The sequence below is a fragment of the Amphiura filiformis genome, chromosome 17 (genome assembly GCF_039555335.1).
Source record: "Amphiura filiformis chromosome 17, Afil_fr2py, whole genome shotgun sequence".
NCBI classification, from domain to species: domain Eukaryota; kingdom Metazoa; phylum Echinodermata; class Ophiuroidea; order Amphilepidida; family Amphiuridae; genus Amphiura; species Amphiura filiformis.
The window spans coordinates 20,975,508-20,996,490 of record NC_092644.1 but is presented as its reverse complement, the minus strand read 5'-3'; the positions used below and the strand labels follow the sequence as shown (position 1 = coordinate 20,996,490).

The window sequence follows — 20,983 nt, the reverse complement described above, 5'->3', positions numbered from 1 at the left end:
AAGATAATCAAAAAATAAGAAAATAAAAAACTGCATTTTGCATTTACGTTTTCAGGCCACCTACAGGAAACTAACCTTTTTTTTTAGCTTTATAGCGTGAACATTTTTTTTTTTTTTTTTTTCACAAAATGACTTAATATGCATGTAAAAAAATATTTACACAAATAAGGTCTTATCTTTTGAACAGTGTTGATAATTTATCACTTATCTATCAAAAAACCCTTTTTTCCTAATAAAACTACCATTTACACATCATAAAATGGTTTAAAATGTTGGAAACTTGCATACTTTTGCCATTTTCAGGCCAAATGTTGCCCCCAAGATAGCCCAAAACTGTCCATAAATTTTTTTTTAATGTAGTCCAAATTAACTCTGATTTCTTTTTTTAGAAACACGGTAGTGTATTTAAAACTGCATGAAAATGCCACATTGATGTAATCAAAAATGTAAAACAAACTTATTTTTTTCATCATATTTAGCTATGAGCTCATTAATTATTCATGAGCTAATTTGCATAAAATTTGCATAATTAATTATTGTTATTTTTCTAAATCTTAAAGTCCAAGCTTGCCAATAGTATGCCACTTATTGGTTTTTACCCAACCAATAACACTGCAACATAGTAGTTAATATGGTAACTCCGCACCATACGGTGGGGGGGTACTTGGATTATCTTTCGACGGGGATGTGCGGCTCGCGCTTCCGAACCCACACCCATTTCTAAGGTTAATTTTACCGAAAATAGGGACCCATATCTAAGGATTTTTCAAAAATAGGGACCCATATCTAAGAATTTGAGCTTGAAAATAGAAAAAAGCAACATGTTTTTCACTCATATATCACAGAAAATTTAAAAGAGAGAACCATGTCTAAGGATTTTTATTTTCAAAACATAGACCCATGGCTAAGGATTTTTTGTGGAAAACCTACCCATTGGAGCGGCACATCCCCGTATGCCTTTACGATGTGAGTAGCCCCCCCCCCCCCACCCTGGACCATACCACTTTGGGGGGGTGTAATAGAATAGGGTTAAAGAGGTCATATATTTTGTAAAAGTATAAAAAACAATATTTTTGAAAGTCTGTTTCAATAAAAATTGATACGTGTCTTAACTAGCTTTCTAAATTTGTAGTCATCTTTTAAACTACTTGCCAAACAGAAACTTTCTTCAAAAAGTTTGGTATCATCAAGTTTTCAATTATTTGGATAATCAAAGCATTACAATTAGTGAACAATAAACTTTGTACATGTATATGCAAAATACAACTGTTGATGCTAAATACCTGGAATGTCTAGGGATGTTCTTTGCCAAAATATAATTACAAGAATTATGCATTTTTTTAATTTCATTTCTCAAAAGAAATAGAAATGATGGGGCTCTTTGGATTCCTTGGAGGATCTTAATTAGGGCTAATTATGCCCCTTGAGCTGTATACAGGAATACATGGTATTCACATTAAGTTGAAGCTCAACATAATGCCCAGCCCTTTTCAAGTCTACAAGGCCCTAAAGACTTGTTCTTCCCATCCCTCCCAGAAGACTTCTTCCCAGCCCTTCTGGATTTTAGAGTTTACAAGCTCTAAAGACTTGTTCTTCCCAGCCCTCCCAGAAGACTTCTTCCCAGCCCTTTAACAGTTTACAAGCCCTGAAGACTCGTTCTTCCCAGCCTTCCTAGAGGACTTCTTCCCCGCCCTTTTAGAGTTTACAAGCCCCAAAGACTTGTTCTTCCCATTCATTTTAGAGTCTACAAAGCCCTGGAGTGAAGACTTGCTCTTCCCAGCCCTTTTAGAGTCTGAAAGAGTAGTGTAGCTATACTAGCTATCAGTCAAAAAGATCAATATTTCAGGTCAAAACATTATGTAGATCAGACCCCTTGTGATATGGCATAAGTACAGTCTAGTGACTGGGGCACAAACCCTCGAATCACCACATGTGATCAAGCCCTGGAGACTTGTTCTTCCCTGCCCGTTTAGATTCTACAAGCTCTGAAGACTTGTTCTTCCGTCACATAACCAAGTTCCACCAGTTTCTGTCTCATCTTGGTCCTAAATTTAGATGGTAGCGGCATGTAATACCTCAGGGCATACACCAGTGGATCGCAAAGAAGAGGATTTTTTGCCAAAATAGTTTCCGCCTCTTTTGGTACTTTCTTGACAAAAACTTCCCTCAGATAACCACTTACATCCATCCTGACAAACTCTCCCATGCCCTCTTCTTGGAGTTGCATGGCAGCTTTGTTATATTTTTCTACCGTGACTGTGTGGCGCATGTGCGTAGGTCCCGAATGTAGAAAGGACGAACAGTTATTCACTGGTCCGGTCGTGAGGAGAATGGCCCTCATGATATTTGCGATGGTTACTGGACTGTTTGGACTAGGCTGTTGATTTCCGCTCCTGAATTTCCCAAGTCCCATCTGTAGGTTAACACAACAAGAAACCAATTCACTTCAGATAGAAAATTAAAAACCTGACAAAACAATTTTTCTGTTTAAACATGTATGTTGAAGAGCAATATGTAGGAAACACACTTCTTACACCATATATTTCTATAGATAGAGGTTGTGCAAATATGGCGGACTAATCAAATGCATTCAACAAAAGCATGATTGAAATCTACTGCAACAGTTCGTCTCACACACATAACAAATGCACTACGATCAAATAGGTTGATGACAACATTTGATTGAATGAACTGCACTACACCACGATTACGGTGAAGGACACCGGTTCAAATCCTTTGTTTGGAGCCAATTGATAAAAGCATGCAGGGCGATTTTAACCTTATTTTCTCTCTCTCTAAAGACAAAGCAAAGTATTTTGAATAAGTTTACATGAATTTGATAGCAAATTACAGTTATATAATGTAGAAGCCTCTCGTGTTATGTGATGTGCCTGTTGTAAGCTGTGTTTGAAATTTGACTTTGGTGGACAAAAGTTTCTTCCTTAATACATGCACCAGTATCAAAACTAAAGGTAAAAGTATGGGGGGGCATTGAAAAAGTTGCAAGAAATAAATCAACATTTCGTGTATCATTTCTCACTACCTTTTTTTTTTAATTCCATGTTCACAACTTTACAACTTTGCAACAACACAATTCAAACGAAATACAAGAAATATGAAATCACAAGGCAATATAATAAGCATAAAGCAGACTATAACAAATGAGAAGTTTCAACCAACAATAAGATCCAAAAGCTCCCAATTGTTCAAAAAAGGATGAATCTCTTGCAGCTATGCTGCATCCATTTTCTCTCTCCCTCAACCTTCATTCCCATCCAAAATCATTATTCACAAAAACTCATTTTTTTTGTTTTTTGTGAAATGTTTGGAGTTTGGACCATAAATGTGACACACTGATTCAACAAAAGTGGCACAAATTCTATTCTTTTTAAGTCACAAATTGGCGACAGGCAAATATTTTTAGGGGGACATAGCAAATTTGGAAGGAGGTAAAATTTTTTAAAATTTTACATAATATTGGGCGATTATGGCCCAAAATAGTAGATTTTCTGCAGTTTTTGTCCTGAAAGGCGGGGAGGGACTAGGGGAGGACAAAACCCACGCTTGGGGCGGAATGAAGGGAAAATGCCCTTCCTGTGGCTGCGATTTACTAATCATAAGAACAAGCTTCAGGTTATCAAGTACACATAATATAAACTACAATGTCACAATATTTTACACAAATATCCAAGCTAAATCAAATTATTAGAAGGCACTTCTCCGAAACCTTCATCCATCTCTTCATGTCCCATGAGCATCATTTTATGACGGATACCGGTGCATTAATAAATGTCCTTTATTATTATTATCATGACACCGATGAATTTGTCTTTAAAACTTGTTCCACAGTTAAATAGCCAAGATCCACAAGTTTTGGCCTCAGGTTTTTGCTTATCCTTTTCTGTATGGGCATGTCATATCTTGCTGCATACTGCGCTGGATCACACAAATCCGGATTTCTCGCTAAAATTTCAAGAACTTTACATGGTTGTTTCTTCACAAAGATATTCTTTTCCCTGTAACAAATAGTTACTCTTGCGTAAATTCCCATTTCCGCTTCTTCGAGTTGCTGGGCGGCCTCATCGTATAGATCTTGTGTGACGAATCGTCGCAGTGGTTTAGATCACGAAGTAAGAAATGATGTAAAGTTACTGACCGGTCCGGCAGTGAGTAGAATTGCCGTCATGATATTCGGTATGGTGCAGTCAGTACTTGGGCTTTTCACAGGCTTAGGCCTAAATCTCTGTTGATTAAACACAAGAAGAAACTGTCAAACTACGGACTAATTTTTAGAGTTTTGTTTCAATAACCCATATTCAACTGTCCGTGATAAAGCGCAAAAGTTGTGGAATATAATACAAATATTGCATGCTTATGAGTACAATGGTAAGAATATTTTCAACTGTTTCATTAAACAATAACACTTTCTGTAATGGAAAATATAAGAAACTGGAGTTTATTTGGCCCTTAAGCATGTATGGCTTTCTTGCCATAATGTTTGAAATGTGTTTGGCTCCCTTGTGGCCCTAGGCCCCCTTGTGGGCCTCTAACAGGTGAAATTGACAACCCATGATCCATTTACAATTTGGAATTCACAACTTTGGCCTCATCTGGGAAATTGGTAATATGTCCCACATAGCATGTAGACTATTTATTCCACTGGTTCTATAAAAAACAATTATATAAAAAATTCTATCTGTTGGCAAGGAAGAAGTTGCATTACATTTTCCCTCCATTCATCAGTCAGTTGTCACAATGTGTAATAGTGTACTTGAAACAATTGTCACAATATTTCCAATGCTACACAAATATTATAAGCTAAATCAAATCATTGTTAAGGCACTTTCATCTGATCTCTTCATGATTGACATTCATCAATAATTTGTCTTTAAAACTTGTTCCACACTCAAATAGCCAAGCTCCACAAGTCTCTGCCTCAATTTTTCACTTATCCTCTTCTGTATGGCCAGGTCATATCTTACTTCATACTGCACTGGATCACACAAACCCGGATTTCTCGATAAAATTTCAAGAACTTCATCAGGTTGTTTCTTCACAAAGATTTTCTTCTGTGTGCTCCCAATAAATACAGTTGTAAAAGTTCCCATTTTGGCTTCTTGGAGTTGCTGAGCTGCTTCATCGTACATATCTTGTGTGACGAATCTTCGCAGTGGTTTCGATCCGGTGCCTGCAAATGATGTGAAGTTACTAACCGGTCCAGCACGAAGCAGAATTGCCCTCATGATGTCCGGTATGGTCCATGTCATACTTAGGCTTTTCACAGGCTTAAATCTCTGTTGGTTAAACACAAACAAATAAAGTTGAGAACCTGATCCATTTACAACTTTGGTTTCATCTGTGTAATTGGTCATATGTCACACATGGCATGTACATGTAGGTTTTTCTTTCACTGGTTCTATCAAATTCTAGATCAATTTGTTGGCAGTTTGTCTCTCTCTACAGTACATCAGTATATGTTGGGTCATGATAATCACGTAAATGTGTTGAACTACAAACATGGGCATCAGTCAGGGATGCCCCTCCTCTCATCAAAGAGGGGCAACACAGTATCAAATCCCCCACCACCAACACACACATTTTCATAACTTATGGTAATCACAGTAGCGTAGTCCCGCAAATATGGGTAGCATTTTCAGCCTCTTGGTATATCAATGACCCCTTTTTCAAAGCCTATTTTGGTATATGAATGGGTCCTTTTTCAAAATTTTCTCAATTTTTTCGAAAATGGTCCAATTTTTCCTTAATCTAGCCAAAATTTTCAAAATTTTCCCAAACTTTTGGGAAAATTTGTAAAAACTAAGACAATTTGGGTTAAATTCGGCCGAAAATTTTGACTTTTGGTATATCAATGGGTCCAAATTTCTTGAAAAATTTGTATATTTATGGGTCCACTTTCAAATTCTCAGCGGCACGTCCCTACCAAAACCCAACTTGAGTACCCCCCCCCCCCAGGAGCGTAGTGTCATGGGGGAGGAGGAGGCACACACCCCAATCGATTTAGAAAATCCCATAGGAAAATTGCAGACCCGGTACCTCAATCATGGTAGGTGCCCCCATAGGATGACTCAAGTGATGCCCCAGGGGCTGTGCCCTTGAGTAATCATGTCACAAGTACATTGTTTGATTTAGAGCAAGCACAAAATTATATCTTAGAGGTCTGTGTTACTGTACATAATTAATAATCATGTAAAAATGTGCACTAAACATTTTGAATTTTTCCAATTTCTCATGGGTGCACATCTTACACACATATAATTCGCTGCCATAGTGCACATTAGTAACCATCAGTTACTGGTTCAAGCCTGGGCTCATACAATCAATCAATCAATCAATCAGTTACATTTATGTCCTTGCGCCAAAATCATTACAAAATGTTCAACGGCGCTCATTAGCTCAAAAGAACTACTGCTGATAAGCATCCTGAAAAAGGTGGCTCTTCAGGAGCTTCTTAAACTGTTCAAAAGTACAATTTTTGATTTGACCTGGTAGTTTGTTCCACAATCTGGGAGCATAGGCAGCAAAAGCTCGGTCACCAAAAGAAACACATTGCGTTCTTGGTTCAAAAAGAGAGGTACCATCTGAGCATGATGATCTAAGCTGCCTTTGCCTAACACGAATTTGAAGCATATCAATGATGTCTGATGGAGTTTGACCGTGAAGTGCTTTATAAACAAGAGAGAGAATTTTGAAGTCAATGCGTTGTTTGATGGGAAGCCAGTGGAGTTCGTTTATGAGTTCTGGGGTGATGGAGTCAAACTTGCGTTTTTTTTGAAAATCAGCCTTGCTGATGTTCGCTGGACATTTTGGAGTTTGTTTTGCAGTTTTTTACTTATTCCCACCAACAGACTATTGCAATAGTCAAGGAGGGATGTCACTAGTGAATGAATAGCCATTTTAGTTGCATCTTCAGTGAGTAATTTCCGAGCACGCCCAATGTTCACAAGATGATAGTTGGCAGTTTTGATCACACTAGATACTTGAGCCGACATTGTCATTCCAGTGTCAAACATGACGCCCAGATTTTTGATGGGGTCCGATTTAATGGTGACATTAACACCAGCAACATACATCTGTTCCGAATTATGATATGCCATAGGCTATATGTTGTGATCATTTCGATCAGTGGTTTGTAACAAAGAAAGTGTGAGCCAGTTAACCTAGCAACGGTCATATTCTAACATGCACTACTCCATCGAATTCTCCCCAATTATCAAATACCCAACCCCACTCATATGAAGAGCAAGCACAATATTACATTTAGAGGTCTGCGCTACTATAACTGATAAGAAATGTGCACCAGACTCGACTCCATTTTGAACTTTTCCAATTTCTCAGGGGACACATCACCCTTAGACACCCCTGCATCTTGCAACATCCACTTTTACCAAATCTGTGCCCTCAAGTACTTTTCAAGACAATCATGTCACAATCTTTTCAATGTTACACAAATATTCTAAGCTAAATCAAATCATTGTTAAGACACTTAAAAAGCTTTCATCCGTCTCTTCATGCCATCATCACATTCATCAATTTGTCTTGAAAACTTGTTCCACAGTCAAATAGCCATGAGTCACAAGTTTCTGCCGCAATTTTTCCTTCATCCTTTTCTGTATGGCCAGGTCATATCTTATTGCATACTGCACTGGGTCACACAACTCACAATTTCTCGCTAAAATTTCAAGAACTTCATTTGGTCGTTTCTTCACAAAGACTTTCCTCTCTGTGTTCCCAATAAATACACTTGGGTAAATTCCCATTTTGGCTTCTTGTAGTTGCTGAGCTGCTTCATCGTAAAGATCTTGTGTGACGAATCGTCGCAGTGCTTTGGATCCAGTGCCTTGGAATGAAGTGAAGTTACTGACCGGTCCAGCATGAAGCAGAATTGCCGTCATGATATTTGGTATGGTGCATTTCGTACTTTGGCTTTTCACAGGCTTAAATCTCTGTTGGTTAAACACAAACAAATAAAGTTGAGAACCTGATCCATTTACAACTTATGTTTTGGTTTGAAATGTGGCATTGGTCATAATGTCATACATGGCATGTAGGTTTTTCTTTCACTGGTTCTATCAAATTCTAGATCAATTTGTTGGCAGGCAATTTGTCACTCTATACAGGCCATCACTATATGTTGGGTAAATGAGTTGAACTACAATCATGGGCATCAGTCAGGGAGTAGATCCCACACGGGCCACGCAATATCAAATCTCCCCCCTCCACACACACACCCCCACCCCTTTTGGTAACTTACAGTAATCATAAATTCACATTTTTGATTTAGAGTAAGCAAAAAATTACATTTAGAGGTCTATGTTACTATAACTAATGATAGTGTAAAATTGTGAGCTATGAAGCATGGATTCATTTTAAATTTTCCAACTTCACATGGGTGCACACCCCACACGCATAGGTCCCCACTAATCAAAGTGTGACAACACAATATCAAATCCCCACCATCCCACATTTTCATAGTCATCATAAAGTCAAAAGCATTTAGAGTAAGAACAAAAATATATTTAAAGGTCTGTACTACTTTAACCAATAAAAAATGTGCACTAGACCCCGACAGACTTGACTTCATTTTTAGGGGAACACATCCGCCCTCAGACACTCCCTGCATCTTGCGACATCCACTTTTACCAAACCTGTACCCCGAAGTACTTTTCAAGATGGACTGACATCCCTGACAAGACAACCATGTCACAATACTTTCAATGTTACACAAATATTCTAAGCTAAATCAAATCATTGTAAGGCACTTTAAAAGCTTTCATCTGTCTCTTCAAGCCATCATGACACTCATCAATTTGTCTTTAAAACTTGTTCTACAGTCAAATAGCCAAGATCCACAAGTTTCTGCCTTAGTTTTTCCCTCATCCTTTTCTGTATGGCCATATCATATCTTACTGCATACTCCACTGGATCACACAAACCACGATATCTTGCTAGAATTTCAAGCACTTCATTAGGTCTTTTCTTCACAAAGATCTTCTTCTGTGTGTACTGTGTCATATCGACCCTAGTGTAAATTCCCATTTCGGCTTTCTGGAGTTGCAAAGCAGCTTCGTCGTACATATCTTGTGTGACAAAGTTTCGCAGCGGTTTGGTTCCCGTATGAACAAATGATGTGAAGTTACTGACTGGTCCAGCAGTAAGCAGAATTGCTGTCATGATATTCGGTATGGTGCATTTCGTATTTGGCTTAAATCTCTGTTGGTTAAACACAAACAAATAAAGTTGAGAACCTGATCCACTTACATTTAACTGGTTTCATCTGTGTAATATGATGCACATGGCATAGGTTTTTCTTTCACTATCAAATTCTATATCAATTTGTTGGCAATTTGTCTCTATGCAGTCCATCACTATATGTTGGGTCACAATAACACAGTAAATGTGTTGAACTACAATCATGGGCATCAGTCAGGGGGGAGATCCCACACGGGCCACACAATATCAAATCCCCCACCTCCACCACCACACACACATTTTGGTAACTTATAAATTCACATGTTTGATTTTGAGCAAGCACAAAATTACATTAAGAGGTCTGTGTTACTACACGATAGCTATAATTGTGAGCTATTAAACACAGCTTCATTTAAAAAAATTTCAACTTCTCGTGGGTGCACACCCCACGCGCATAGGTCCCCCACTAATCAAGTGGGACAACACAATATCAAATCCCCACCACCCCACACGGTAATCACAAAAATATATTTAGATGTCTGTACTACATGTACTATAACCAATAATAAATGTGCACTAGACCCCAGCAGACTTGACTTCATTTTTAGGGGAACACAACTGCCCTCAGACACACCCTGCATCTTGCTACATCCACTTTTACCAAATGTGTACCCCCCAAGTACTTTTCAACAAGAACTGACAACCCTGACAACCATGTCACAATACTTTCAATGTTACACAAATATTCTAAGCTAAATCAAATCATTGTAATTAAGGCACTTAAAAGGCTTTCATCTGTCTCGATGCCATCATCACATTGATCAATTTGTCTTCAAAACTTTTTCTAAAGTCAAATAGCCAAGCTCCACAAGTTTCTGCCTCAATGTTTCACTTATCGTTTTCTGTATGGCCATGTCATATCTTACTGCATACTCCACTGGATCACACAAACCATGATATCTTGCCAGAATTTCAAGAACTTCATTTGGTCGTTTCTTCACAAAGATTTTCTTCTGTTTGTTCCTAATAAATACACTTTCGTAAATTCCCATTTTGGCTTCTTGGAGTTGCCAAGCTGCTTCATTGTACATATCTTGTGTGACGACTCGTCGCAGTGGTTGGAATCCAGTGTGTTTAAATGATGTGAAATTACTGACCGGTCCAGCATGAAGCAGAATTGCCCTCATGATATTCGGAATGGTGCATTTCGTACTTAGGCTTTTCACGGGCCTAAATCTCTGTTGGTTAAACACAAACAAATAAAGTTGAGAACCTGATCCATTTACAACTTGTGTTTGATCTTTGTAATTGGTCATATGACACACATGGCATGTAGGTTTTTCTTGAACACTGGTTCTTACAAATTCTAGCTCAATTTGTTGGCAGGGAAGAAGTTGCATTACATTGTCTCTCTATACAGAACATCACTAGATGTTGGGTCATGATAACACAGTAAATGTGTTGAACTACAATCATGGGCATGAGTCACGGAGGCAATCCCACACGGGCCACACAATATCAAATCCCCTACCTCCACACATACACATTTTGGTAACTTATGGTAATCATAAATTCATTCACATGTTTGATTTTGAGCAAGCACAAAATTACATTTAGAAGTATGTGTTACTATATAATTAATGATAACTAATTGTGAGCTATTAAACATGGCTTCATTTTAAATTTTTCCAACTCCTCATGGGTGCACAACACACAATCCCACATGCATATAGGTCCCCACTAAAAGCGAGGCAACACAATATCAAATCCCCACCACCCCACACTTTCATAACTTATGGTAATCATGAAGTCACAAGCATTTAGAGTAAGCACACAAATATATTTAGATGTCTGTACTACTATAACCAATAATAAATGTGCACTAGACCCCGGCAGACTTGACTTCATTTTTAGGGGAACACATCTGCCCTCAGACATCCCCTGCATTTGACTACATATCCACTTATACCAAATCTGTACCCTCAAGTACTTTTCAAGACAGACTAACAATCATGTCACAATATTTTCAATGTTAAACACAATTTTACTATATTCTAAGCTAAATCAAATCATTGTAAGGCACTTAAAAAGCTTTCATCCGTCTCTTCATGCCATCATCACATTCATGAATTCGTCTTTAAAACTTGTTCTACAGTCAAATAGCCAAGATCCACAAGTTTCTGTCTTAATTTTTCCCTCATCCTTTTCTGTATGGCCATATCATATCTTACTGCATACTCCACTGGATCACACAAACCATGATATCTTGCCAGAATTTCAAGAACTTCATTCGGTCGTGTCTACCCAAAGATCTTCTTCTGTGTGTTCTGTGTCATATCGACTCTAGTGTAAATTCCCATTTGGGCTTTCTGGAGTTGCAAAGCTGCTTAAGTCGTACATATCTTGAGTGACAAATTTTCGCAGTGGTTTGGTTCCCGTATGAACAAATGATGTGAAGTTACTGACTGGTCCAGCAGTAAGCAGAATTGCCGTCATGATATTCGGTATGGTGCATTCAGTACTTATGCTTTTCTCAGATTTAAATTTCTGTTGGTTAAACACAAGGAGAAACTGTCAAACTATGATCACTTTTGTCAATGAGAGTCTAAAATTAATCTGCAGATATCGCCAATTTATAACTTTTTCCAAGCCAAGCTGGGACTTGAACCAGGGACCACGCGCACCACAGGTGCGTATACACTATCCAGTATAAAGCCACACTTCGCCGGCAAGCTCCAGCTCCCATTGAAAAGTGACAAATCAAAAATTGACCATTGACAAGGAGTTTTTGTACCACATACAAAGGCCATTTTATGAGTGTACATATGCCGAAGTGAGATGAAAGCCCAATAAGGCCAGTGATATCACACTCAATCCTATCAAAATTACTTAGATCAACAATGAATACAAATTACACATGATATAGAACATCACAAAAGACAAACTCCAAGCTTAGTTAGCATTTCAAATTAACTCAAAAAGAACTAGCAGGACATTTTTTCTGCTGGAGTTCCTTATTATTTGTGATGTGATCAAGCAAAAATACAAAATCAAGTCGAAGTCGGAAATAATGTTGAGATATACTAAGTAGTCAAACAAAGAAAATAATTTCTTCTCTTTCCTATTGTTTTGGAAACCCTTCAACTGCTCATATCTTTGGAACAATTTGTCCAATTTCAATGGGGTTTTCTGCAAAATGTAGCTTTGCAATTTGCATATGCTTTATACATCAAAGTACAAAAATGAAAATTGAATATGCCTGACTTCATACTGATTTTGCTTGATCCCACCACACCATATCACATATAATAACAATATTCACACAGTATCTTTGTATTTCTTTCTAATGTATTTATATTTCTTGCTATATAAATATTGAAAATGCTAGATCTTTATCTCTTGGCAGGGAAGAGGGAAGAAGTGCATTTCCTCTCTACATATCTATCAATCTATCTTGGGTCACAATAACAAATTAACAAGGATACTAAATAAGTAAATGTGCAGTGGTACAAATAAGTTTCAAGTTTTAAACTTTATTTCATCTTATTGTCCTTAAAGGACATCTCCGGCAGTCACAACATTATGCCTTATATGTTAGAAAATTTTTATTTGAAACAGTTTGTTTATTGACCATAACATTTTCATCCATTTAGGTGTATTGAAGGCCTTCATTTTCATGAAACTTTGGTTTAAGAAAAGGTGGATTTTTTTCGAAATTTTCTTGAATAATTGCACATTTTTAAGCAAAATGTTTCCAAAAATTGGCATAATTTTGGGTCAGTTTTTCGTCAAATTTAGTTTTACATCAGGTAGTTTTTCCAAGTCCCAGCCGTATATCCCCACACAAACCAATGTTGAGAACCTCTGGACCTCAGGCTTTACACTCCAGCCAAAAGCCTGTGCTTTATTCAACCATAATGCTAAATTCTTTAATTAAACTAAAACTGCTAAAAATTATGTGTTAATTTAAAAATTGGAGTTAAGAGACCTGAAAAATTCATGGAGGGCAAAGTTATAAACTGTGATGAAGGAACATATTCACTAAATCATATAAGCCCAGCTATTGAAGTACAGATCACTCTGGAGATGTAGCAAAAGCCTAGATGTCTGACCTAAAGACTTGGATGGTCCTAGAAAGGAACTTTTCTTCTTCTTCTAATGATGTAGTGTATTTGAATAACAATATTGTGAATGTAACATCCATATTCATGCAAAGTCAAATATTGAAGCTTTTTTCTGCATATCCCTCTCCATGCCATCACCACATTCATCAATTTGTCTTCAAAATTTGTTCCACAGTCACATAGCCAAGATCCACAAGTGTCTGCCTCAGTTTTTCCCCTTTCAGAAACCCTGTATGGGCATGTCAAATCTTAATGCATACTGCACAGGATCGCACAAACTGATTTGTCGCTAGAATTTCAAGAACTTCATTTGGTTGTTTCTTCACAAAGATCTTCTTCTGTTTGTTGCTAATATCTACTACATTCCCATTTCTGCTTCTTAGAGCTGCCCAGCTGCTTCATCGTACAAATCTTGTGTGACAAGTCGCCGCAGTGGTTTAGTTCCCGTATGAACAAATGATGTGAAGTTACTGACTGGTCCAGCAGTAAGTAGAATTGCTGTCATGATATCCGGTAAGGTGCATTCAGTACTTATGCTTTTCACATATTTAAATCTCTGTTGGTTAAACACAAGGAGAACCCGTCAAACTATGATCACTTTGGTGTCATTTTCTGTGATTTGGTTTAATAATGATCATTCAGAGGTGCAGCCCAAAAATAACAGTTGTTAGTTGCGGACAGGTGGAACTACAGTTTAATTATAGACCTATCATTGCACAGATGTCATTATTAAGTAACTCATGTAAAGGCAAATTTCAAATTAAAGACGAAAAAAATCATCTCCTCTTATATACTGTGAATTTTGCGACTCCATTACATGACATGGATTTGTAAAATTTGTTTGCTTGGAAATTTTTCTTCTGTTGTAGACCTTTAAAAAATGAACTATTTTACAGAAATTTTATGCAGCAAAAATACTGTGCTCTATATTTGATTAAATATATCCTTGGCCATTACTTAGTTGCCGTATCCAATCTGAAGAGATACGAATGTGGTGTATTGAAAATTTATATTATATCTCTTTGTACTATGCCAAGTTTGAGGTTGAAATTATTCATGCTTTTAAAAAAAATTGAAATTTTGTTAGTAATTGTAAAAATACTGATGTTTCAATGTCATGTGCTAAGTAGATTTATGTTGCACTTGGAATGAGACAAATCAATGCAATTTCCTACCAATGTGTCAGTATAATATCATAGTATTGTTGTGACCAAGCCCAAAATCAAACAGGTGCCAGGAGCAAATTTGCTTGCCCTTGTAAATGTAAGGCTATCCATTGTTCTTGGTCCTTGAAAAATGCACATGAACCAGGAGCAATATTCTAAAACAAATTGCTCATGGTACCAGTTTTGAGCTTGATGTAGTAGAGCTGATATGCTGTATTGTATGCAGAAAAGGATTTACTATTTGAAAATTGCTCCTGTTTCTTCAGAAATTATTGCTCCTGTTTCTTGTCAAATCCCAGTGAACCAGGAGCAATGTTCAAAAACAAATTGCTGCTGGTTCCAGTCCGCTTATTTCAAGGCTTGAAATCAAATGTTTTAACAGCCATGTCCCACATACAAAGATATATATGTGTACATCCATATCAAAACGATGCACTTGTCGGCTGCTACATGTGTCTCATTTCACATAGGCCTAATAGCTAGGAATAAATACCAGACTCATCTCCGAAGTGAAGGTCACTTCAAATCATCACAAGTCACATGGTTTAAGAATACAGATATCATTCCTTAAATACAATTTGACTTGGGGATGATTTGAAGTGACCTACACTTGATGTGAGTCTGGTATTTAATTATGTGAAATGAGACACATGTAGCAGCCGATAAGTGCATCGCTTTTGATATGGAAGTACATATTTTGGGATTCAGTACCCTTCTATGTAGGATTCCCTGTATGCTAGAATCATATTATTCAATGCAAATTTGAACACCTTTTTTTTACTTATTTGATAGAAATTTCAAAAGAACATGATAAATCATATGGGACAAAGTCATACACAAGTTTGGTAGCTCATTAACATGAACACATGATAAAGTCTTTATTCAGATATTACAATGTGAACAATGACTTCCTAAGGATGAGACTGGTGAAGAAAAATATATGAACATGCACTTAAGGGGTGGGGTATGAACGTTTGGACAGTATTTATTTTGGGGCATTAGAGCACATCAGACATATCAATTGCATTCTGAATACGAAGAATGTCCTTCTGATATCAAATAATTTTGATTTTTGAAATTGCAATTTAATACACATTTTATGGCAAATCATTAAAATTGATATTTTTGATATTAAACAGTACTCGAAGTAAACTTTACAAATCTGATGATTTATACTTAAAGTGTATGTAGGTGGGATGAAAAGCCGACGATCAATTGTAAATTTTGACCTTTCAGATTGGAGATATGGATTTTTTCCCAAAACACCACAAAAAATTAGGTCTTTTGGGAAAAAAATCCATATCTTCAATATGAAAGGTCAAAATTTTCAATTGACCGTCGGCTTTTTCCTCCCAGCTAGTACATACACTTTAAGAATATATCATTCGATTTATATAATTTACTTTGAGGACTGTTATATATCAAAAATTTGAAAAATATCAAATTTTTATAATTTGTCATAAAATGTATTATATTGTGATTTTCAAAAATGAAAATTATTTGATATCAGAAAGACATGATTCGTAGTCAGAATGCAATTCGATAGGTCTGAGGTGCTCCCATGTCCCACAAAAAATACTGTCGAAACACAATAAACGCTCATTTTAGATCCCTTAAATTGTTTGATAGAAATTTCAAAAGAATATGATTAACACAAACATATACACAAATTTGGTAACTCATTAAAGATTCCACAGTTTAAAGTCTTTATTCAGATATTACAATGTGAACAATCACTTCCAAGGATGAGACTGGTGAAGAAAATGATAAGAACATGTACTCGCTCAGAATTATGAGCACAGCCAGATTCCTCAATGGTTTACATCCAAGTAGAATCAACAAATCCATACCAACCATATAGTTAAACACTGGAGTGTTGTACAAAGCTGAAGCAACAATAGATTACCTCTATAGTACCAATGGTACACCTTTGATACACAAAATGTAACTCAAAAGTATACCTCTTAAATATATATTTAGGATACCACTGGTGTTCCCATCATTTATAAATGGTATACCTTTGTGGTTTACACAATCATGGTGTACATCATACAGCTACCAAGGAAATCATGGATTTATAATATGTAATAAAAGTACCTTGAGTTGCTTGACTGCAGGTAACCCTAAAAAGGAGAATAACTGTGTATAGTTTGATCAGCTCATAATTGGCGGGCCTTAACATCGCGGATTAATATCAATATATTTTATTTTGAGAGTTGTCTTATGACATCTCACCAGAAGTATCACAAATTATTAATTCAAAGTCCTATATTCTATCTACTTTATTTAACACCCACAAAATAAATCAGATATGCCAACAATATTACTCTTAACGTTGGGACTACTTCTCGGTGTAGTGGTAAAGCCTAACAATTTGAGCTCTCGAGATAACGAGCTGATCAAACTATAATAATTTATTTCATCTTGGACAACAAGTCTAGGATAAATAGCACTAACACATTTCATCAATATCTACTTAATTTACATCACATTTACTTATATTTTTATAGCACCTTATCTAAAAATTATTTTTGTTGTTCAAAGACTGGCAAAGGGCATGTCTAATGAGATTTAATAAGAGTAACAGTCTAGAGAATAACCCAAAAATTTGATAACATCCTATGAACAAAAGTGTTTACATTAGAGGTGGACCCTCCCTCTAACCTAAGATTGAAATGCTGACAATTCAAACCCAAACGATCAACTTTGACCAATATGTTAACTAGTTTTTACAAACATTATCAGACTTTTTGACCCCCCCTGCCCCCATAGCAAAAGAACTTTTATTCATAGGAAGTCATCAACCCGGGTCATCAAACTTTTCATTTGTTCCCTTATATTTAGACAGTATCTGTAAATTGACCAAAAGCTGATACATTGTAACCAGTACGTATTCGGTGCTCATGATGTACCTTCCAAAGGACAGAGCACTATCACAATTCCATGGACATAGCTCATTTGTTCAACTCTATATACCAATATAATTCTAATTAATACATACATCATAAACCCTTCACGAAATTTTGCCAATTGATACATACTTTATACATAAATACTTTTTATTTAGACCTGGAAATTGATGTGAGAAATTTTCAGGGTTTTCTAAATTTTATTCAGGATTCTCTTTTCATGCAAGAAAGAAGCAGGGTTGGCAGCTCTCACCCATTAGCATTAGCTCACGCTTTGGCCGGGGCACTTTTTCACACGCTCGCACTAAGGTAGTAAAACCTCACGCAGGACTGCCAACTCTCACACATTCACACGCCAAGGTACTAAAATCTAAAGCATCATCAAATTGTTGTCCCTACCTACCCCCATTTTATCATTTCTCCAGTGCCGTTGTGAAAAAATTATAACAAATTTTAGTTGGCAAACAATATCCATCCCAGTACGCCCCTAGACAACATCTCACATCATTTTCTGAAAAGCTGACAGTCCTGGGAAGTCGCATACAAGAAAAGAGATACACATGGAACAAGAATCTCCAACATGATCAAGCAAATAGGCTGTTTGTCCATTGTCCATAATTTTTTGGGATACATGTATAGCAGAAAGTGTTCAAATGCATTGATTTCATTGTCAGAAACATAACAAAAAATAGTAGAATATTTTCATTATAAATCGCTTAACAAATATATTTTATACACTTAATTGCAAAAGTGGTGATCTACCTTTGTAGAGCATCTTCATTTAACCTGATGAATACATGCTCATTGGCTATAAGAAGGCTTGTAGTAAGCAGTTATACAGCTATAGAGCATTAAGCTTAAATATTTAAAAGCTGTATTTTGATTGGTTACTCAGATTAATATATGAACCAATCAGAAATGCTGTTAGAAAGGCAGAAAGGTTGCCTATCCAAACACACAATTTTATCAAAGTCCACACTTGATTAGCAATTCTGTTATCTTCTAAAGTCTGTTCCGATTCAATTCCATCATCTTGAAATGGCTGGAATGCTGTAGCCTGTTTATTAGAACTCAGCCATGAGTACTAATAGCCAAAATAACAAATTCTCGATCATGAGAGGATGTACCTTCTGCGTCAGCGTACTTTTCATAGAATAACACGATCGCACGACCTGCATGGCCAAACCTTGACCTTGCCTAGCAACGACCGTGTGATTGGTCAATTCTCAAAAGCTGTGTTTGCGCCGTAAGCGCCGGTCTTTGCGTAGTACGCTCGGCGCAAATAACTGTGCGTACCCAAGTAGGCTCTCATGATCGAGAATTTATTATTTTGGCTACATGTATAGTGGGGCTATTATAATATATTGAGCCAATCAGCAGCATGGTAAAAATGGTGGTAGGGCTGATGAAGAGGATTGAGCTTAAAGGGGAATTTCGTGATCCACAGCCTCATCCCCCCACTTTTCTCAAAAAAAAGTTGAGATTTTTATATCACTGAAACCTCTGGCTACATAATGTTTATGTACAAAATATTTCTTGCAGATTAATTCGTTTTGCAAAGATATCGTGAAATTTGAATTTCGTTCTGGTGCACCAGAACGAAATTACAACGCATTGTCTATGGAGCAGTGTAATACACATAATCATGCATAACTCGCAAAGCAAAAATCGGAATCAGCTGGAATTTTGGGAATAGGCTTTTTTCGTGGATATGTACTGAAAAATGTCATAAAAAGAGGATGCTAGGATCACGAAATCCTCCTTTAAATATCTAACAGCTATAATTCAGTTGTGTACTCAGAAGAATATATTGCATAACCAATCAGAAATACTAAGAAGCAGGCAGTAGTTCTCGGAGGTTAAAGTCTTCCTTGTCCAATTTGCGATACCCCATTATCAGCTATTCCTGACAAATTTGTTGCAAAGCAAGAACCTCATCAACCCGAGTCCCCTGGTGGCACTTGATCCCAAAATGCACCATCTCCGTGCAACTGAACTGGATACACTGTACCTGATGAGGCCTGTTCTTGTAGCACACGCTCATATTCAAGACCAATCTGATGTGCCTGAAAACAGAAAAAATATCCATGAATAGGTACATAGGATGTAGGAAATATAAGAAAGCAATGTTTCAACTAGAATGGCACACAAAACAAAATAAAAATAAAAATATGAGATAAAAAGTTAAAAATTTATGTGATATAACCTCACAACATCATTAATGGATTGATAAGGCAGTTTTGCATTAAGATGTTTAAAATTGAATTACTAATAGACAAACAAATTCAAGCAACCTGTTTCTTATTAATAATTTCCAAGATTTTTCACAATTTTTATTTTCAAACACTCCCAGCGAGATCATCAGTATCTTGTTCAGTTATATTCAAAGTAGAAGACACCTAATTAATGACCAATTTGTTTTGAAAGTTGCCTCGTAAGTTTCATTTACTTCATATAATCCACATCTATAGCAGTAATGACAAAATAAAGAATTTCAAGGCTTGAAGTAAACTAGTGCAATTGATTTCTTGATCTTTGTCTTTTCTTCAATCTACAGTTCAATTCTGTTTTTGAGAACAATGATAAAGCTTACCTTGCCCTGTAGATGCCGCAAGACAGAAAACTTGGTGACATTTGACGTCCCATCAATGTACGCATATATCACGTTCCTCGCAATCCCTCGCACCCTCTCATCAGCCGATACTCTATTTGCGTGCTTACGGCACATATTGCACCAGACTTTGGTTACAAATAAAGTCTCGTTCTCTATGTTAGTATCAAAGCCAATGATTGGTATGACGTTCCACTTCTTGAAAGTGGCAAACTGCACAAAAGCCTAGGTGGTGATAAAAGTTTAATAAAATCAATGTTTTACTTCAAACTTTTGGTAACATATTTTTATGGCGATTAGAATATGATGTAATTTTGTTCAGTCTTGCCCGAGTCTGTAAGCAAGAGTACTAGTGGTGTGTACTACTCCAAAAATGTCATAAAGATTTCTGATACAAACCAGTGCTGTACGGTGCAAAACCTGATTGAGGAGCCAATGGCTCCTAACTTTATAAATTTAGGCGCCCACATTTTGCTCCCAGGTAAAAAATCTGAGGTGTCAACTGAACAGCCACGTGCGTTGAATGTTCATAGCTGCTGTACTCAATCTACACATTCCCATTCAACGCTACATACTTCATACACAGCATGTACAGTGTAGGCCTATATGTTTTCCAGGAAGTCCCCATTGAGACATGATAAATGCATATATTCATAGCATACATTCATACTCTTGAATGCTACATTACATACATGTTTTGCATTTGCTGGCGATTAAAAGCTTCAATAGTTGGTCGCCATTGGCACCAAATCTAGTCGCCAATGCGCCTAAAATGGTCGCACCGTACAGCACTGATACAAACTATTTTGATGCTTTGATAGAAACATGCACAATTATCAACAAGTATCAGTGACAAGTAATAGTGTAGAAATCCATTGTGGACACTATTACCCTAACCGCTAAATATCTTAATACAAGGAAAACCACAGCACAAGCACACATCCCATGTGATGCCATGATGCA

At 36.8% G+C, this 20,983-nt stretch overlaps 1 protein-coding gene across 12 annotated transcripts in view; it reads right to left on the bottom strand.

Moving 5' to 3' along the window:
* LOC140137448 (uncharacterized) overlaps positions 1 to 20,983 on the bottom strand; it is a 78,760-nt gene that overhangs the window by 12,260 nt on the left and 45,517 nt on the right. Inside the window, exons 5-6 of one of the 12 annotated variants that reach the window (XM_072159141.1) lie at positions 20,003 to 20,245; positions 19,169 to 19,475 (exon numbers count right to left, since the gene is read on the bottom strand). The exons of 4 other annotated variants lie outside the window; for them this stretch is intronic. In XM_072159141.1, coding sequence (XP_072015242.1) covers positions 19,347 to 19,475; positions 20,003 to 20,245 — 372 coding nt within the window. In that variant the 3' untranslated portion in view covers positions 19,169 to 19,346. Of the gene's footprint in view, positions 1 to 1,115; positions 2,414 to 3,608; positions 4,244 to 4,871; positions 5,295 to 7,092; positions 7,965 to 8,613; positions 9,232 to 10,014; positions 10,449 to 11,012; positions 11,758 to 19,168; positions 19,476 to 20,002; positions 20,246 to 20,983 lie in introns of those variants that run through there. 7 more of the 12 variants (XM_072159131.1, XM_072159145.1, XM_072159134.1 and 4 more) reach the window with 7 other exon arrangements.